This window comes from Anguilla anguilla, chromosome 17, assembly GCF_013347855.1.
Source record: "Anguilla anguilla isolate fAngAng1 chromosome 17, fAngAng1.pri, whole genome shotgun sequence".
NCBI classification, from domain to species: domain Eukaryota; kingdom Metazoa; phylum Chordata; class Actinopteri; order Anguilliformes; family Anguillidae; genus Anguilla; species Anguilla anguilla.
Window position 1 is genome coordinate 29764543 of NC_049217.1, and position 17856 is coordinate 29782398.

General features: G+C 43.5%; 1 protein-coding gene across 1 annotated transcript in view; it reads left to right on the forward strand.

Moving 5' to 3' along the window:
- Window positions 1–289: 289 nt before the first annotated feature.
- Window positions 290–17856, forward strand: part of crhr1 (corticotropin releasing hormone receptor 1) — a 101938-nt gene continuing 84371 nt past the window's right edge. Inside the window, exon 1 of the mRNA XM_035398323.1 lies at window positions 290–419. Within this exon, the coding sequence (XP_035254214.1) occupies window positions 396–419 (24 nt within the window). The 5' untranslated portion in view covers window positions 290–395. The remainder of the gene's footprint in view (window positions 420–17856) is intronic.

The window sequence follows — 17856 nt, forward strand, 5'->3', positions numbered from 1 at the left end:
AGTAAAGTCATCAAGATGCAGAAAGCGATGCGACACAGCCTTTGGAGTTAATATATTGGGAGCAATAGGCGATTATTTATAATGGTTCATTAACACTGCGTTTTTGTTCGTTTAGTACCCATCATGTGAAGAAAAAAAAATATATATATACTTTTCAAGTTTTAAAAAGGACGACCACATTGATGAACGATGGCTTATACCTTTATGGAATCAATACAACATCAATTCCAGAAGTCAAACGTCGCATCCCTTTAGAGCGAGGGCGGTGGGGCAATCCATTCTTCCACAGCACGGCGTCTCTTGGCTTGAAGACAGCGAAAGAGACGGGTTGAGCATCTTGAAAGACGTCTGCAGCTGAAGTTCCAAAAAACAAACAAACAAAAAAAAAAAAGAACATGTATCTCATCCGTCCACTGGAGGTGAGTTGTTTCTTACCGGTCAGTTCTCGTGGAACTTGCAACCTAAAAGAAAACTGCATGCTATGGTGATTTAGTGTTTTATTGTGAGGTGTTTACAAGTAATGCGTAAACGTAAATGCGACGCATCTCTATGCTATAGTACTCCCATAGTGGGGGAAAAATGCATTGAAGGTAAATATACAGGGCTTTGTTTTGTCCTGTGCGAAACGGCGCTTCACAACGTTAGCCTGGGCACAACATGCTTTTATCTCTGAAAACGATTTCTTGTGAGTGTTCACATTTTTTATTTTTTAAGTTTGCAACCGTATATTTTTATACAGTCTATGGTTCACACAAGCTTTTTTTTTTAAATGGCCGATACTAGGAAGCAGGTGCAACTCACTTTGAGATTCTGCCAAAGTCGAACCTGGTCGCGCTAAACCCGAGGGAGGTGCACAGTAACATGTCCAGTGTTCAGCTCTTAATATGCGTAAGAGTTTACCACTGAACATTATCCTGCATGGCCATTGTTAATAAACGAGTCTGCGACTTCAGAAAAGAGTATGAATTTTGCGCGCAACGACTGTCCTATAAATAGGCACCTTTTATCCGAACTAGATAACGGCCATTAAAGTAATAAGTAGGGATATTAACGTACCGAGAACATTCCATTTCCCTGAAAGAATGTTAGTTTGTTCACTAGGCTACCGTCTACGTTCCTGGTTTAAGCAGTGTGCTGAAATGTATTGCTTTCAATGTGTTAAAACGCCTAAGATTTCTAAACTAGTTAATTCGGTGTCATTTCAGACTTTTTTCCTCTGCGTGCACTAGCAGGTCAACTGACCATATTCTCTCTGAGAAATCTGTGCAGAAGTGTCGCAGCAAAGTACTGTGTATGCGAAGTTAGCCACTTGAAAGTTTCCTGGATTGAAAAATACTAGTTTTTAAAATTTATTTTTTACAATAAATACGACCTTTTTAAAAGCATCTGCATCTGTTATTCCCAGTCAGTGGTAACGGCAGAGAACCCAATCAAATATGGTCCGTGCTTGTATCTCGTGGCTCTTGATACCAGGTTTAAAAATAATAATTAAAAAAACATAATAATAATAATAATAAAAAAAGTTACTCTTGTAGTGATAAGGGTTTTCACACCGATACCCTTTTGACTGTACCATGTATCATCAACTTAGATTTTTCAAAAAAAAAAATTGAATTGAACAATTTATTGGATACAACATGCATTTCTGAATCTTATTATTATTATTATTATTATTATTAGTCGTTAGTAGTAGTAGTAGTAGGACATCTGTCAATGGAGTGGGTATTTGTCCCAAACCGTTTGTGCTTTTCTCACGATGAAGTGTAGCAGCAAGGTACTGCACGCTGTGACCCTGAAATGTTGATTTGTTACCTCCGTGCCTCCGTGTCTCAGAGTCCTTGCTCACCTTTATGTCTAATGCGGCTGAATGAGTCATCGCATCCAGTGCTAACGCCGTAACCCCTCCGCTACGATCGCACGCACCTTTTCCCTGAAGGTGGTGTGGTTTTCCGGTCTCTGGGTTATAATGGTGAATGCGATCTTAATATTAGATGCTACATGTAATCGTTCGCTGAATGCGCCAGTTTAGTAACGCTGTGTCTTCGGAGAAGCCTGCTCTTTCTGGCATCCCAAAAATAACCATCACAGGCGCCGTATGTGGCAGTGGGTACTGCATATGTTGGAACCTGCTCTGTCTGTTTATGCTGTTCTTCTCTCAGAAGAAACGGCATGCTAACTGTTCCAAGTCAGGCATGTCAAGCCATTCAGAACGGGTTGTTTTATTTTAATTTTATTTTTTTGTATTTGCCTTAATATGTCAGTACTTGGGCGATGCAGTGGGTAGCCCTCTCTCCTCACAGCAAGAAGATCATTGGTTCCAACCTCATGTCAGGGCCTTTCTGTGTGGAGTTTGCATGTTCTCCCCGTGTCCGCGTGGGTTTCCTCCGGGTACTCTGGTTTCCTCCCACAGTCCAAAGACGTGCAGGTAGTCTAATCGGAGACTCTAAATTGCCCATTAGAATGAGTGTGTGAGTGAATGGTGTGTGTGCCCTGCGATGGAGTGGCGAACTGTCCAAGGTGTGTTTCTGCCTCTCGCCCAATGCATGCTGGGATAGGCTCCAGCACCTTCCGCGACCCTCTCCAGGAATAAGAAGCTATAGGTAATGGATAGATGGATATCAGTAGTTCTTAATTAACTTCTTGTACCCTCAGATCTTTTAATTATTAAATTCTCCATTCATTTTTGATATGCCTGATAAAGAAAAAAGAAAATCCTGCCACTTAACCTGCATTGCCTCTGCATCCATTTATACAGCTGGATGTATACAATGTAAAAAGTTGTGTAAATCACTGTGGATAAGGGCGTCTGCTGAATGCCTGTAATGTAATATAATGTGGAACGCACGAGAGGATTACTTATGAAGTGCATTTGACTGCTCCCATCCAGTATCAGATCTCGATGAACATTACCCACATGACATTGGGGTTTAAAAAAAAAAAATTTTTTTTAAAGCCATTAAAAAAAATAGATCAGTTTGTGAAGTTGGTGTCTCTATAGAGCAGGATCAAGCCTTGTGTTATGACTGTTCGGACTGAGGTCGCATTGCCATCGATTGGATGTGAATATGAATGTGGGCCAAATCGAAATGGAAAAGATCAGATTCCATGTGGTTTTTGCTGTTCACACTGTTTAATACTAATATTAATAATAATAATAATAATAATGATAATAATAATAATAATATCTCTGCGTCACATTTAAGGAAAAACGTCGGGCCACTTTTACCTGCGGTGTGAACATGCAGGTATAGCATGCCAGCCAATGTTATGGCCTGCTGTGCTCTCCTGTTGTACCCTTGGGCCTGTGAAACAGAGTCTGACTCACGAGGCGAGGGTTATATTTTTCTGAAGACCTCGCTCGCTACATCTGCCGTGATCCGCGCGTGGCACGTTGGTGGTGCAGCTGCGACTGCAGACGTGCAGACGTTAATTCAAAAGAACAGGGAAAGCACTGGACCGCTAAGCCAGCGAACTGAATAAAAGTTAAAACGCTGCCGAGAAAGTCTTGTGGAAAATGAATGATAAAGCAATTGAAGGATGGCGGAAGATATTGTCCTGCGATGCGTGTCACACAAGTTGGACGGAACTCGACGAAAGTAGAGCGAACGCCAGTGACATCAGCGGATCAGCTGTCCCACTTCAGATTCTAGGGCAGCTGCGCAGGGTGCTGCTAAACGAACTGGGCTAGCGGCTGTTCGCTCATGTTCCAGGTTAGTCACTTCCATTGTACTATTGACGGCCTGGATTCCTTCTGCGAAATAGCCTTGCATTTAAAAAATGGCAGCTGGATAATATCCTCTGGGTAAGGGCATCAGCCGAACGTGTAATGACGCGTTTTAGCGATAAATGCTATGACACACAATTGGCATAAAAAGCTTATAGCTCACATTGTAAACTCTGCTAACAGGGCCACAAATGACACAGCAGTGCCATAAACATCTTATGATTACAACTATCATAACATGTCATCCTGTCTGGAGCATATCACTTAACCAAATGCCCTTACACTTCAGTTGGTATCCTCTCATTTACTTTGGAACAGAAGAGAAGGCAGATTATAATGAGGCTGAAAAATCGTTAGTAAAAAAGGGACAACGACACCTGGTTTCATCTGTATGCACAAGCTACGGGATCTGCCGCCCTAGTTATTGGGTAACTGGTTATTTTCCGCTTAGTAGGAAATGTCAGGTTATTCTGCTCAATGCGACGGCGCGATAATTACGGCTTGTGTGGCGGTGCAAGCTGTGTGTGATGTAATTAAATGTTCAAGGCAATCAGGTGGAAAAGGCCATGCCGAGGTGTAGACCTCCGAAAGATTATGTGCCGTTCATTACCACGAGCTGCATGGCTAACAGATGGGGAGATTATATCAGACCCATTCGGAAGACGCCCAACATATCCAGAATATCCAGGCTTCTAACCTTTGTCCCTATTGCGTAACCCTGACAACCCTCGCCGTTAAATTCTGTTTATGAATGTACGGTCCTGGCATATATTTATGTATAGAAAACATACTTCTGTCGTAGTTTAGTTTAACATTTTGTGATCAAACGGTAACCATGGGATGATAATGATGGAGCAGATAAAGTATTACTGAGCTCCAGCTGGTATTTACTACATTGAAATGGGAACTGATGGTGGAAAACTTTGCTGGTAAACAGGAGGCAGTGGGTCGCACAGTTGGGGGTCAGTTCTGTTTCTATTCAGGGATCCCCATAGAACATCCTGGCCATTTTTCAATTTTGTAATCAAATTTCAATTCATTTCCTGAATTTGCTGAATTGAAGTGTAATTGACCAATACCCTGGTGGGTGTACTGTAACCACTCTCTCTGTGCGTGGATATCCTCCTGTGGAATTTTTTTTGCCATTGTTTAAATACATTTCAGAGGTTGGGAAAAGCTGTGAAAGGGTGTTCTCAGGGTTTTCTCAGGTTGCAAACTAAAAAAATAAAATAATAGTTTTTACAGGGGGGGAAAAACCAAACAAACAAAAAAAACAAAAAACCCACAGAGGGTAATCTGGACCCATTTACTATGTGCGTCAGATCAATGTTAAATTAGGTTAGTGGTTTACTTTCTGAACTTGAAACGCATGAATGAGAGCTTATATATAAATATAACAGCTCATTGCTGGAACTGGTCTTGCATGAAGTGAACTCATCACATAGAAACCCAGTGAGGTTATGATCCAGCTGGCGTGTGTGAAATTGTATCGCGTCATGTCACGGAAATCTGCAGCAACCGCTAACTTATGGACCATACAGGCCCAGGCCCCTTCCTCTAACCATAGCCAGCTTTAGGATCTCAAAATGGCGTCCATACAGGTATGGATATAAGAGACTGGTGTGCAGCCTGTTTTAATAGTTCCTGTAGCAATCGCCTAAATTGCTCTTCCGAGTAATTGCGTGCTGTGGAGGGATTCCTGCTAGCACAGAATGTTTAAAGTTTTGATTGGATAAGCTGCAGCATCAGGGGGGAGGAATATTCTCTGCTGAACCTCTATTCTTTAAAAAAAATAAAATAAATAAAATGTTTGCAGCCTCAATTAACAGGTTTGATGAAGAAAGATTGAAAGAAAACAAACCGCGGGCTTTCTCGGTGTTATTTTTTAAAAAAATACTTCGTTAACTCTCTTTTAGCGTTATAATTATCGCATTTAGCACTGTAATTTGACGTAACACGTCAAGCCTCTCGGAGATTTGTGCGCAAAACAAACGGGTTTAATTTGTGCCGTGCTGAAATTGCTGTATGATTAGGGTCCGGTCACCGGGAGGTCTTTGGTACAGTGTGTACGTGACTGTGCCTTAGCCCTTCTCTGTGATACTGTATTAACGTCAAACGGCGAGCATTCTGCGGAGTCTGCATACTCTGAACTCTGTACCTTTTTAGACAGTCCCACCCCAGGGCAGAGCTAATCCGGGATAGTCTAATGTTGCAATAGAAATCCACACTGATCCATCACAGTATTTAAAAAAAAAAAAATTTTATTTATTATTTTTTGCTGAATTTGACTTTTTAATGCTTCTGGGAAGCAAAGCTTCAATTTGGCAGCAGCGGCGTTTCTCGCTCGGTTTTGAATCGGACGTTCCTCAAGCCAGAGCTCTCCTGCGTGCTGCGGACATCCCCGGGGGGGCGGGGACGGTAATCCTGTTCTTCTGCGCACTGAACTTTTCGCCCCGAGCGTTTCAACTTTGGTTTCTGTGGGGGGGGGGGGGGGTTGTGGGTTGTGGGTGGGGTCAATGTGGGTCGGAAGTTTTCCTCGGGGTTGAGAATGCAGCCTGCGCATGCCGTAAGGGTCCACCCTTCTGGTCTCCGGGGGCAGCGTGTGGCGGTTGAAGCGGTAAACCGCGAAACGGGCCTTGCCTTGCGGCCCGAGCCCTTTAAGAGTATCAGTATCAACTGTCTTAACACTACTACTTGTATTTTTATTTTTATTTACTTTTATTTTTATTTTTCCATAGATTGCGTTGTTGCCGTTCTCGTTGTTAGTGTTAATCAGTTTAACCATCAGGTCCAAGTTGAACTATGCGGTTGTTCCCTGTACTTGGACCGGTACTTCTCTCTAGGGGTTTCGTCATACTTGTTCCTGGTTATGGTTAACCAGGCTAAAACGGCAAAAAAAATGCCTGTAATGGTTATACACTTTGTTGTACGTCGCTCTGGATAAGAGCGTCTGCCAAATGCCTGTAATGTAATGTAATGTAAAGTATCATCAGTATCAGTGGCGTGTGGAGTCTCGCGGCGATGCCGTTGTCCCCGAGCCCCAGCTGAGCTGATCAGCAGGGGGTCTGAATACGAGCTGCAGCCGCATAAAATAAGAATGAAGGATGAATAACATTATAATGAAAATTATTATGCATTAAACAAGTGCCTCTTCAATATAAAATAAACAGAAAGCCACTTCAGTGAACAAATACCTCTTCATTTAGCTAAAATATTGCTTTTTAGTTCATTTGGTTTTTTTTATGTAAATGGATATGCGCTCGTAGAGCAAATGCACGTTGCATCATAACATCCCAGTAGTTTGACAGAGAATGGGTGGAAATGTTGTCTGAAGGGTAAGGGGGTGGTCTTGTAACCTAAAGGTTGCAGGTTTGATTCCCAGGTAGGTTGCTGCCATTGTACCGTTGAGCAAGGTACCTAACCTGCATTGCTTCAGTACATATCCAGCCGTGTAAATGGATGCAATGTAAATGCAATGGATATGATGCTAGAAGTTGTGTGTAAGTTTGCTAAATGCCAGTGAAGTAAAATAAACAAGTCTTTATTAATTAAGATGAAAGATTGTCAGCACAGTGGCATAAATACATTGTCTTTACTGTACCTGGAAGTGCACAACTGGGTGGAATGGGGTGGCTGGCGTGTTCTGTGGACTCCATTCTAGAAGTTTGTCACGGCAAATCAGGATTGCTTGTGCACAGTTAACGGAATGGCACAGTCTGCCATTCTGACAGGCGTAATACAAGTTTGTCACAGCCAATCAGTGACTGTCGTCGCTCAATTAACAGAACGGCACGGCCTGCTGTTCCGACGTGCACAATCTGAGCAGACATCTGCATTATGACAGAGCAGAAAGAGATGAGCGCAGGTTGTGCTGAAAATAGAGTTTCTGCTGGGGCGGGGGGGCGGGGGGGGGGGGGGGGGGGGCGGGGGGCGCGGGGGGGTTGGGTGCCGAGTGTTCTACCCCATTTAAAAGCAGATACAGACACTTCAAACAACTGCTCGCAGTTCCCGGAGGAACGATAGTTCTTGTATTGTTAGATGAGCAGACTGTGTGTAGTTTGGAAAATTAAAAAAATAATAATAAGTGTTTGCTTTTGATGTAGGATTCACGCAGTGAGCAAACTCAAAGCATTTTGTAAATGAACTCATTAGCGAAGGCGAATTAAAATTTTTTCCCTCAGTAATATCAAACAAGGCAGCACTGTTTATAATGTTGTTTGTTCAAAGGTCTTTTTAAAAAACATTTTTTTATACAACGGGCTTACTGGAGCATGCGTCTTAGCGCATACTTTTAGCTCAAGTTTTTTTATTTGCTAACTTGTTCTCACATTTTGGTGCAATATGCAGCTTTTCAGCTTAAATATGTGCTGGCCTCATTCCCCCATTGAGGCTAGGTTTATGACAGGGAAGGGTAACCCTTGTAAAAAAAAAAAAAAAAAAAAAAAAAGTAGGCCTGCGTTTTGCAAGTGTAGCATGATGCGGAACAAAGTCTATTTTCAGTGCGTCCCAAATTCCACCACAGCCTGCGGTCGAACGGGGGTGTTATCACTAATCTGTTACGATGCTTTCCCCCGTGATTATGCTTAAATAAATAACGAAAAAAGGTCCTCAAACTCCCAGGGATCGAGATGCGAAAGCCAATTTTAGGTGATTGCTTTTTGGCTGGAAGACTTATGAATCTGCGAATGCTCGTGACAGTTCTTTGTCTGCTTCGTTGCCTCAGTCACACGAAGGAGAAAACGGGGAAAAAAACAACAACAGCGATCACTCTCTATTGGGCTGATCTGGCAGCCGATTGGGCGAAAGGGGCTCAATTCTGCATTCCCATTGGCACAAAGAAAGCCCTAATTAAGCTACTGTATATGCCTATTCATCCATTTTCTAAACCGCTTATTCCTGGTCAGGGTCACAGGAAGGCAGTGGGTGAAAGGTAGGAATATGCCCTGGAGAGGTTGTCAATCCATCTCAAGCACTATTCACTCACACACTCCTACTGATTCAGACTCATCGATTAGCCTAACCTGCATGTCTTTGGACCGTGGGAGGAAACCGGAGCACCCGGAGGAAACCCACACACGAAAACGTGGAGATCGTGCGAACTCCACACAGAAAGGCGCCTCGCTCAGGATTCAAACCCATTACCTTCTTACTGTGGGGCACCCTGCGCTACACACTAGCCCCGCCGTGCCACCCCACTACTCAATGCCAACCTGGCAAACCCGAAGTACAGGGGTGGTGCCCGTTCCTGACCTTGTGGGTCCTAAATAGAAATATTTAACCTACTTGTGTGCGATGAGATGTGGATTGTATTTTTAGAACTACAATAGCTCACCTGTTCACTCCCCCCCCCCACACTACAAAGTCACTGATGACAGGTATTTTGTACAAGAGTATATGGAGTGAGAGAACAACGGGACCGCACAGGGCAAACACGTAACAGAGAGAGCGAAAATACAACAGAATACAATCAGTATTGAGGAAGATCTGGCAGAAATGAAGGCTGCAGCATTTAAACTGGCGGTTGGCTTCTGGTTGGCTGGTTGGAATAAACTCGTGTTCAGCTGACCAATGAGAGGGGAATCTGTATAGCAGGATAGCAAGAGGGGAGTGGAAAGAAAAAGGAGGGAAAAAAAAGAAAAACACACAAAATGGCAACACAACGTAACACCTGTGTTCAGTCAGTATTTTTTCTTTACGGAGTTTGTTGAATTAATTTCCATGATCGCTCAAATTTCTGAACTGTGTTTGTGAAGAAAGGAGAATATCCCTGGCATTTAATTCTCAATGAAATGAGACCAAGGACAAATTTTGATTGAATGCAGGCAGGCCTTAGTCTCGTAAAATAAAATGGTTTCCTGTCAGTAATTCCTTTCAGCTGTCCTGGTGTCATTGGTATTCCTGTGACTGTGTTCGTAAGCCCTTGATAACCGGTGACAAAAATGCCAGGTTTTTTCAGCTGGGGTCCGTGTCACGGAGCAGGATTACCGAGTTAGCTGGATAAATGCTCTGACTAAAACCCTGGAACAGCTCTTATTACTGCACTCCCTGTTCCAGATTTGCGAGGGTTCTGGGCTTTACTCAGCGCAGTTATCCAGCTAACTGTGTAATCCTGCTTCATGATACAGGCCCCTGGTTGCCTGAGGATATTCCTCCTTAGCTGTTTATTTACTGAGTAGCGGGAAAGCACAGGCAAATAGCCATATATATCCATTTTGTGTGTGTGTGTGTTGTGTGTGTTGTGTGGCTGTGCACTTGTTTGTGCGTACGTGTGTGTGTTTGTGCACACGTCTGCGTGCATGCGTACGTGTGTGCGCTTGTGTGTATGTGTGTGTGTGTGTGTGTGTGTGTGTGTGTGTGTGTGTGTGTGTGCATGCACTCGTGTGTGTGTGCGCTTGTGTGTGTGTACGTGCGTGCGTGCGCTTGTGTGCGTGCGTGCGTGTGCGTGTATGTGTGTGTGTGCAGATTGCGACTGTTATGTACTCTGCAGGCACTGGTTTGTTTTACAGCCCTGCTTATGCTCGTCTGTTCCGCCTGTCTCAAATGGGTCCTTCGCTGTCATTTTTTTTCCCATTTTGTTCGGAAGTGTTTTCGTAGCATCTACACCGATTTGATATGTCAGTGTAGATAAACAGAAAATTGGAATCCATATCAATCTCTCCAGTAAACCCCAACTGACATTTTGTTAGTTGAAATAGGGATTTGTTCAAAGGACTGACTGAGGAGAAGCTCCCTGAAATTGTACAAATATTGAATGGAGCCTTTCGGCACCCAATTAGGGAATAATGCGCTGTGTGAACGGAAAGGACCAAGCTGCTGGAAGCGCTGCAGTTGGCCGAGGGCCATCATCAGAAACGGTCCACCCCTGGTCTGGCTTTTGAGACTTATTTTCTGGTGAAACGGACACGGTAGTAGATTCCTCCGTTCTCATTTTAATGGTTTCAGTGCTGAACTTTGGCCTGACCTGTGAAATTGTTAGCAACATTAGAAGCAAGGCTTAAAACCGAGTTTGCAGTTCAAAAGAAAAAAAGTATTCTTTTTCTTTTTTCTTTTTCTTTGTCAATTTTCAGTTTGGCTCAAGCAGGCACATACTCACGATGTCGAGCGGCTGTTTCGTTTCATGACGCAGCCCAAGCCGTGCCTGCCTAGTCTGAGGGATGTCTGAGGGAGGCTGTTCATTGGTAGTTTGAGCAAGCAGCCTGTTGGGTTGGAGGTCATTGTTTTGATCCTGGATGCTGATTGGCCGAGACGGCATTCTACAGTGATTTTGTAAATCCGATACAGTTTAACCATTTAATCAAACGGCCTGTTTGTGAACAGTATCGCTCCGTGCACAAACCGTTACTTTCAAATAATATTAGATAAATAATAATATTGTGTCACCAATTAATTGTTTGCATGTTCTCCCTCATGGGATTCGTCGTGCATCGCCCTTCCTCCCCGGGGGCCATAGCTAGCGCTGGCATAGTCAAGACCAGGCCAACACATCCGACATCCAGGGGAACGTTGCCTCTACGGGAAACAAACTACCCAGAAGCCCCTTCAGTTTCCAACCTTTCGTCAGACACGTAGGGCATTAGAATAGGCTGCGACTCACAAATCCAGGCCAAAACACCACTGCTGGAAATAAATAAACCAAAAAAAAATATTTTTGTGGTTTTTATATTGACGCTCCAGGATTGTAAACCTGATGGTTTAATGTTGTGTTTCCAGGAACGGGGGAGCTGCCATCGCACCCTTGAGCCTGGTGTTTAACCTAAATTACTGCAGTTAAAAACCCAGCTTCTCTGAGACGCCAGGATAAATTTGTCCGAGGTGTCTGCGGAGTAAATACATGGCTTAATAACTCGTGTGCGCGTCCCTGCGGGAGGGGAGAAGCGTGCGGCGAAATGACTGCCCTATTTATTCTTAAACGCAGCATCTTCCCGCTGCAAATTATGCTGCGACTCCCCAGGATATGAAGTTGGCTACACAAGTACTGTACAGAAAGTGCAAATTGGGACTCCTGAAGGTCACCATTAGAGTAATGGAGTGGAGGGTGGGGGGGGGTGGGGCAGAATCACCTCATTAGTGTTGTTTTTTTTTGGCGTAACGAGCTTTGGCGTTGGCTAATTGATTACCCGTGCGGCCGGGGAAACTGCATGCGCAGGCATAAAGGATATTGAATTCAGCGCAAACTCAGAGAGCCCGTGACGCGTTTATCTGTCATTATTAACGCCCCTGCAGCAGAAGCCGGGGGAAGGAATGGCCGTCGCTGAAGGTCGGAGGCAAAGGCAGCGGTGCACTTTATGAACGGGGCCTTGAGGAATTCAGTCGGCGGGGGGGGGGGGGGGGGTTGATGCAGAGGTGGCGGACTTAAGAATGTACATGTTTTTCTGGGCCATTAGTGACGTCACAATCACATTACATTCGTATTCGTATCGTTACATTCGTTACATCTGTCACATTACAGTTACTGTGTATTACAGCTACATTCCAGTCATCTGGCAGATTCTGTTATCCACAGTAACAAACGGCAGTGAAGAACATCAGTGTGTTACTCTCGGGAATACAAAAATGAGGCATCCCCAAGGTGGCACAGATTGCCATTTCTAATCTCCAAGTTTAATATGAACCTCTGAAACGACTGTTTGTACTGTCACAAAAGAAGGTATGACTAGACGGATATCCCACCTTACACAGTTATCCCTGTGCTGTTGTCCTGAAGGAGAGGAGTCTTCAGTCTGTTTCAGGAGACGGGCAGGGTTTCCGCTCTTCTGACTGCAGTGGGAAGCTCATTCCACCACCGGGGGGGCCAAGTAACAAATATAAGCAAATGTAATGTTCCTTCTTAATGTCTAATTACTACCACACTTTCGGCAGCCTTCGAAAACTTGTCAGAATTTCAATCAACTGTTTGAATGTTTATTGACTTTCACTCACAATTAAACGCAGGTGCTTTTGTTTCCTTTTCCAATTAGCAAGCCAATTTTTTTTGTGATTGACTGAAAAATAAATTTCAAAAAAGTTCACCAGAGTTAGGGACTAATGATGTGGGAATCCCTGTCTTATAGTTCTGTAACTGCTAAGGTCAAAGCACATAGCAATGTTGCATAACAGCAGCCTGCTGGTGATTCATACTTGGTTGACTGTACTGTGAGTGATTTGGTTCTGTGATACCCAGTGATTTAGATATTTCCGGCTACAGAGAAGAAAGAATGTCTTCTGTAGAAATTAGCTTTGTTTTTGGAAGACTGCTAGTCAGTTGCTGTCGGAACATTCACTTTCAAGCATCCTAACATCCTGAAGCATTGTGTTTGTGAAAACTGTCACAAGTCGTATATATATCATGTATTCGCTTTGTCAGTTTGCTATCCCTGTGAGACTAGTTCTTCTTTTTCTTCCTTTTTTTCTCTCGCAAGGCTTAAATTGAAATGTTCAGTTATATGAATGTGGAGGGACCCGAGTATAATATCGTATCGAAGTAAACAGGCCGGGCCATTCGTCACTGTCAGTATTTAAGTGTTTAAAGAGATTTCGTTTTTGAGTCTCAATATATTATTTTGCTCCTGTTAGGCAAAGAAAGAAACGAAACAAATGTTGCATCTTACCTCGTGTTAAAAGCCTTCTTGTGAATAATGTTACATGGTGGGTGCACATTCGTCCCACCCATGTATCATTATCACTTCTCTTCTGTTTCGGCTATTATTTTTTTATGTTTAGTAAAGGTGTTCTCATTTTCAAACACTGAGGGAACATTTATTATAAACCCTATTTAATATAAACCCCATTTGTGTCCCCCGTAGAATTATCTTTCTGACACCAGGGAGCAAAAAGACTGATTCTTTGTTTTTGCTTAAAACAGGAGACCTCACATATGATTTCTCATGCGTGCGACTCTAATTAAATGAGAAAATTAGGAGGGTGAGCCAAGACATGCCCCTAATGCTGTTGCTAACACGCACACAGATAGTTTGGCAATGCTGGGACATTCTGATCCTCCTTCATAAAATGGCTGTTTTGACGGTTACGCTCTTTTATTGTGTTGCAGAAACCTTTGGTGTGAGTGTGAACGGTTCCAGGTGTTTAAACCAAATCCCTCTGTCTCCCGTTCAGCCCCATCCGCTCAGTCTTTAAATATCTCGGCACATCGGTTACCTTCGCCTGAAATGTTTTAATGTGGGCGGTGAGAAGTTTTTTCTCTTCTCTACTCCTCTGTGAGCTTCCGAAGGCCTCTGGGCCCTGTTTCACAAAGCAGGATTACTGAGTTAGCTGGATAACTGCGCTGAGTAAAACCCTGTATCACAGAGCAGGGTTACTGAGTTAGCTGGATAACTGCACTGAGTAAAACCCTGTATCACAGAGCAGGGTTACTGAGTTAGCTGGATAACTGCGCAGAGTAAAACCCTGTATCACAGAGCAGGATTACTGAGTTAGCTGGATAACTGCGCAGAGTAAAACCCTGTATCACAGAGCACGGTTACGGAGTTAGCTGGTTAACTGCACTGAGTAAAACCCTGTATCACAGAGCAGGATTACAGAGTTAGCTGGTTAACTGCACTGAGTAAAACCCTGTATCACAGAGCAGGATTACAGAGTTAGCTGGATAACTGCACAGAGTAAAACCCTGTGTCACAGAGCAGGGTTACTGAGTTAGCTGGATAACTGCGCAGAGTAAAACCCTGTATCACAGAGCAGGATTACAGAGTTAGCTGGATAACTGTGCAGAGTAAAACCCTGTATCACAGAGCAGGATTACTGAGTTAGCTGGATAACTGCACTTGAGTAAAATCCTGAACCCTCCCAAATCGGGAACATGTGTTTTACAAAGCTGTAATCCTGCTTTGTTAAATACCCCCCCCCCCCCCCCCCCCCCGCTCCGACCCGTGATCTTCTGGAAGGACTAAATTTGCTGTGAACATGTAGCGAGAGCTAGCGTCCTGACAGCTGATGTGTGTTGAATGGCTCTTTTCTTTTACCTCTGGGTCCTGTATTCCCATTTCTCATTTCTGGGAAAAAAAACTGGGGTACAGCCAGTCCAGCCCAGACGTGTTTTGACGGACCAGTATTGGAAAGAACATTTTCAAAATGTGCAAATAGCACCAACAGAAAGGCCATCACTATTTTATGAATGCATGCTTTTAGAATATAGTGTTTTAATATTTTTTCTATTTTTATTAAGTGCTGAATTCCGTCATTGCATGCAGTAGCTTGCTCTTTCCCCTTGCTTTCCTTTCCGTTGCCTTTGGCAAGTTCAGCAGTCATCAAAAACTTAAAATTGACGCGGAGTCAAATATTTAGTGCATCCAGGCATAATGTAAGTGTTGAATTGGATCATTCATAAATTAGTGTGATGCGTTTGAGGGATGAAGAGGGCACACTGCCATCTGGAATGCTCACAGCCAGACATTTCAAGAAAAAAATAAAATAAAATAATAATAAAAACCCCAGAAGGATCAAGGATCTTGATTTGAATATTGGCCTGGATTCAGTCAGTGTTTGTACTTGACTTTGACTGATCAGTTAGCAAACAGTTTAACACACAGTTGTCATTTTTTCGAAACTGAGAACACAGTTTGACTGATCTTTTCTTAAGGCCTTGACCATGCTCCATCTGCATGTGTCTGGAGATATGGTTATGTATTTAAGAATTTAATGGACGTCTGATGCAGATCCATGACTTCCTGTGTTAGCCATGTTTCAATGTACTTGTGTATAGCATTGGATAAAGCAGTGATAAGATCTACTGCCCTGTAGGTTTTCACTCCAACCCTTACAAAGCACACCTCATTCAACAGCCAGAGATCTACTGTCCTGTAGGTTTTCACTCCAACTCTAACAAAGCACACCTCATTCAACAGCCAGAGATCTACCGTCCTGCAGGTTTTCACTCCGACCCTAACAAAGCACACCTCATTCAACAGCTAGAGATCTACCGTCCTGTAGGTTTTCACTCTGACCCTAACAAAGCACACCTCACTCAACAGCTAGAGATCTACCATCCTGCAGGTTTTCACTCCAACCCTTACAAAGCACACCTCATTCAACAGCTAGAGATCTACCGTCCTGTAGGTTTTCACTCCAACCCTAACAAAGCACACCTCACTCAACAGCTAGAGATCTCGTTGAGATGCTAAGTAGTGCAGTCAGGTGTGCCACATTAGGGTTGAAATGAAAACCTACAGGATGGTAGATCTCCAGGAACAGGGTTTGTTACCAGGCATAAAGGATTCAGCAGGTAACCTTTTTGTGGGTAGGTGGGGGGGGGTCCTTGGGTGCACAGTGGCGGATAATTTTGTGGGTTTTTTTTTTTTTGTTTGTTTTTTTTTTTTAGATGAAAAGTTTTTTGGCTCACCAACTCCCCCCCCCCCCCCCCGCCCCCTGCAGTGATTGATCGGAACCTGCCTGTGTGACCCTGCAGTACGGAGCTCTGATTAAACAGAGAGACCTCTCCTGTCCCCCTCTCTCTCTCTGCGCACTCGTTCTCACACGATGGTGTTCCTGCAGCACAACACGGCATCCTTATGCGGCTCGTGTAAAAATAGCTCTCCTGCAGGCCGGGAGCTGAGCAGCTAATCCACAAGCGCCCCGCTTTGCAGACCTCCGCTCCGCTGGCGGTTCTGGAGACGAGTAACGGGCAAACGGGTGGAATTTATGGCTCTGCGGCCCGTTTAAAAAAACCAAAAAAAAAAAAAACATGCATTTGCTCTGCATGATGATATATATATTTCACAACAGCGAAATGTATTTCCATATGTGAAAGTAACAATAATATTAGTATATTTTCCCATATATGTTGTGGTGTTGATAATGTTTTATTTCGGTATAGTTCCGGTACATTCCACGCCTACCGTGGGAAATCAGAGACGCACTGTTTATATTTATGAGCCCTGTTCCAGTGATGGCTGTGGGTGTGGCCAGGCCGTGACTTTGGGCAGTGGGCTCGCTGCTGATTGGTCGCTTTGATTACGAGTTTTACGTGGCGTGGCGACGTCAACAACAGCGATGCCAGCTGCGCCGAAACGTCCGTGAATCCCCCTTCAAGATTGTCAGTTCCCTCTAAATTACTTCTTGTCAATTTGTTGTGGGTGCAATTGCGTTTTTCTTCGCTGACTGAACTGGGGGGCTATCGCTTCCTTACACACTGTTCCAGTGCACACAGCCATAAGGTTCTTATGCCCTCCTCACGTCGATGCAATTGTATTCATTTTTCAATGAACAATTTGCCAGACTGACTACAAAGGTAAACAAACATCCGATATATGAAACATAATAAATAGTTTTCTTTATTTTTTTTGTTTCTCGGTTTATGCCAGAATACTTGTAGCATTGTACGTGCTGCCCCTGGGACATTTGTCTTCAGCTATATTTATTTTTTCATTTTTATTTATTTCACTGGTACAATGCACATTGATCAACATTGCCATTCTGTGATGTAAATGTGGCAGATTTAGCCAAATGGCTAATTTCCATCTGCTCTCCCTGGGCTGGCTGATGTTAACACATTGATAACAACACAGACCAGAACAAGGAGTTGTAATGCAACATTAAAAGTACATTAAAAACAGGCACACAGAGCTCAGAAGCAGGCACCTGCACAAAAAACAAAATGGAGCTAATAAAGAAGGCATATACTGTACAAAACAGGCACATATAGAGGGTATTAAAGCATTAAAAACTTAAAAGCAGCACAAGACTATTCATCACGTGTTGACGTGCGACAACTCCACAATGTTACACAGAACGCGTGCAGTTCAGTACTGAATTAGCAGACGTAAGAAGACGTTAACGACAATGCTGGCAACATATTTAGCGGTCATGTTGACACTGTTGATCATCCCGTAACCTAATATTTACTTTATTTCTGGTGCATGTGCCTGCATTTGTCAGGTCCCCCAGGTCTGAGTGCTCCAAACATGTGATGCTCTCAAAGCGAAAGCTGATTGGGTAAAAGTGCTTTTCCCTTAATGGTATTATGCAATGCCATTTGTGGAGGCCCTAGTGGACCTACCTGTAGTCGTTCGTTCACAAACTATTAAGTTTAGGTCATATGTGGCACTCACATTTCACATTCCATACAGATTTACTTAAAATCATTGTTTGCTCACGTTTGGAAGCAGCTGTGTGACTTCTGTGTTAACCATCTGAAGTTTAGG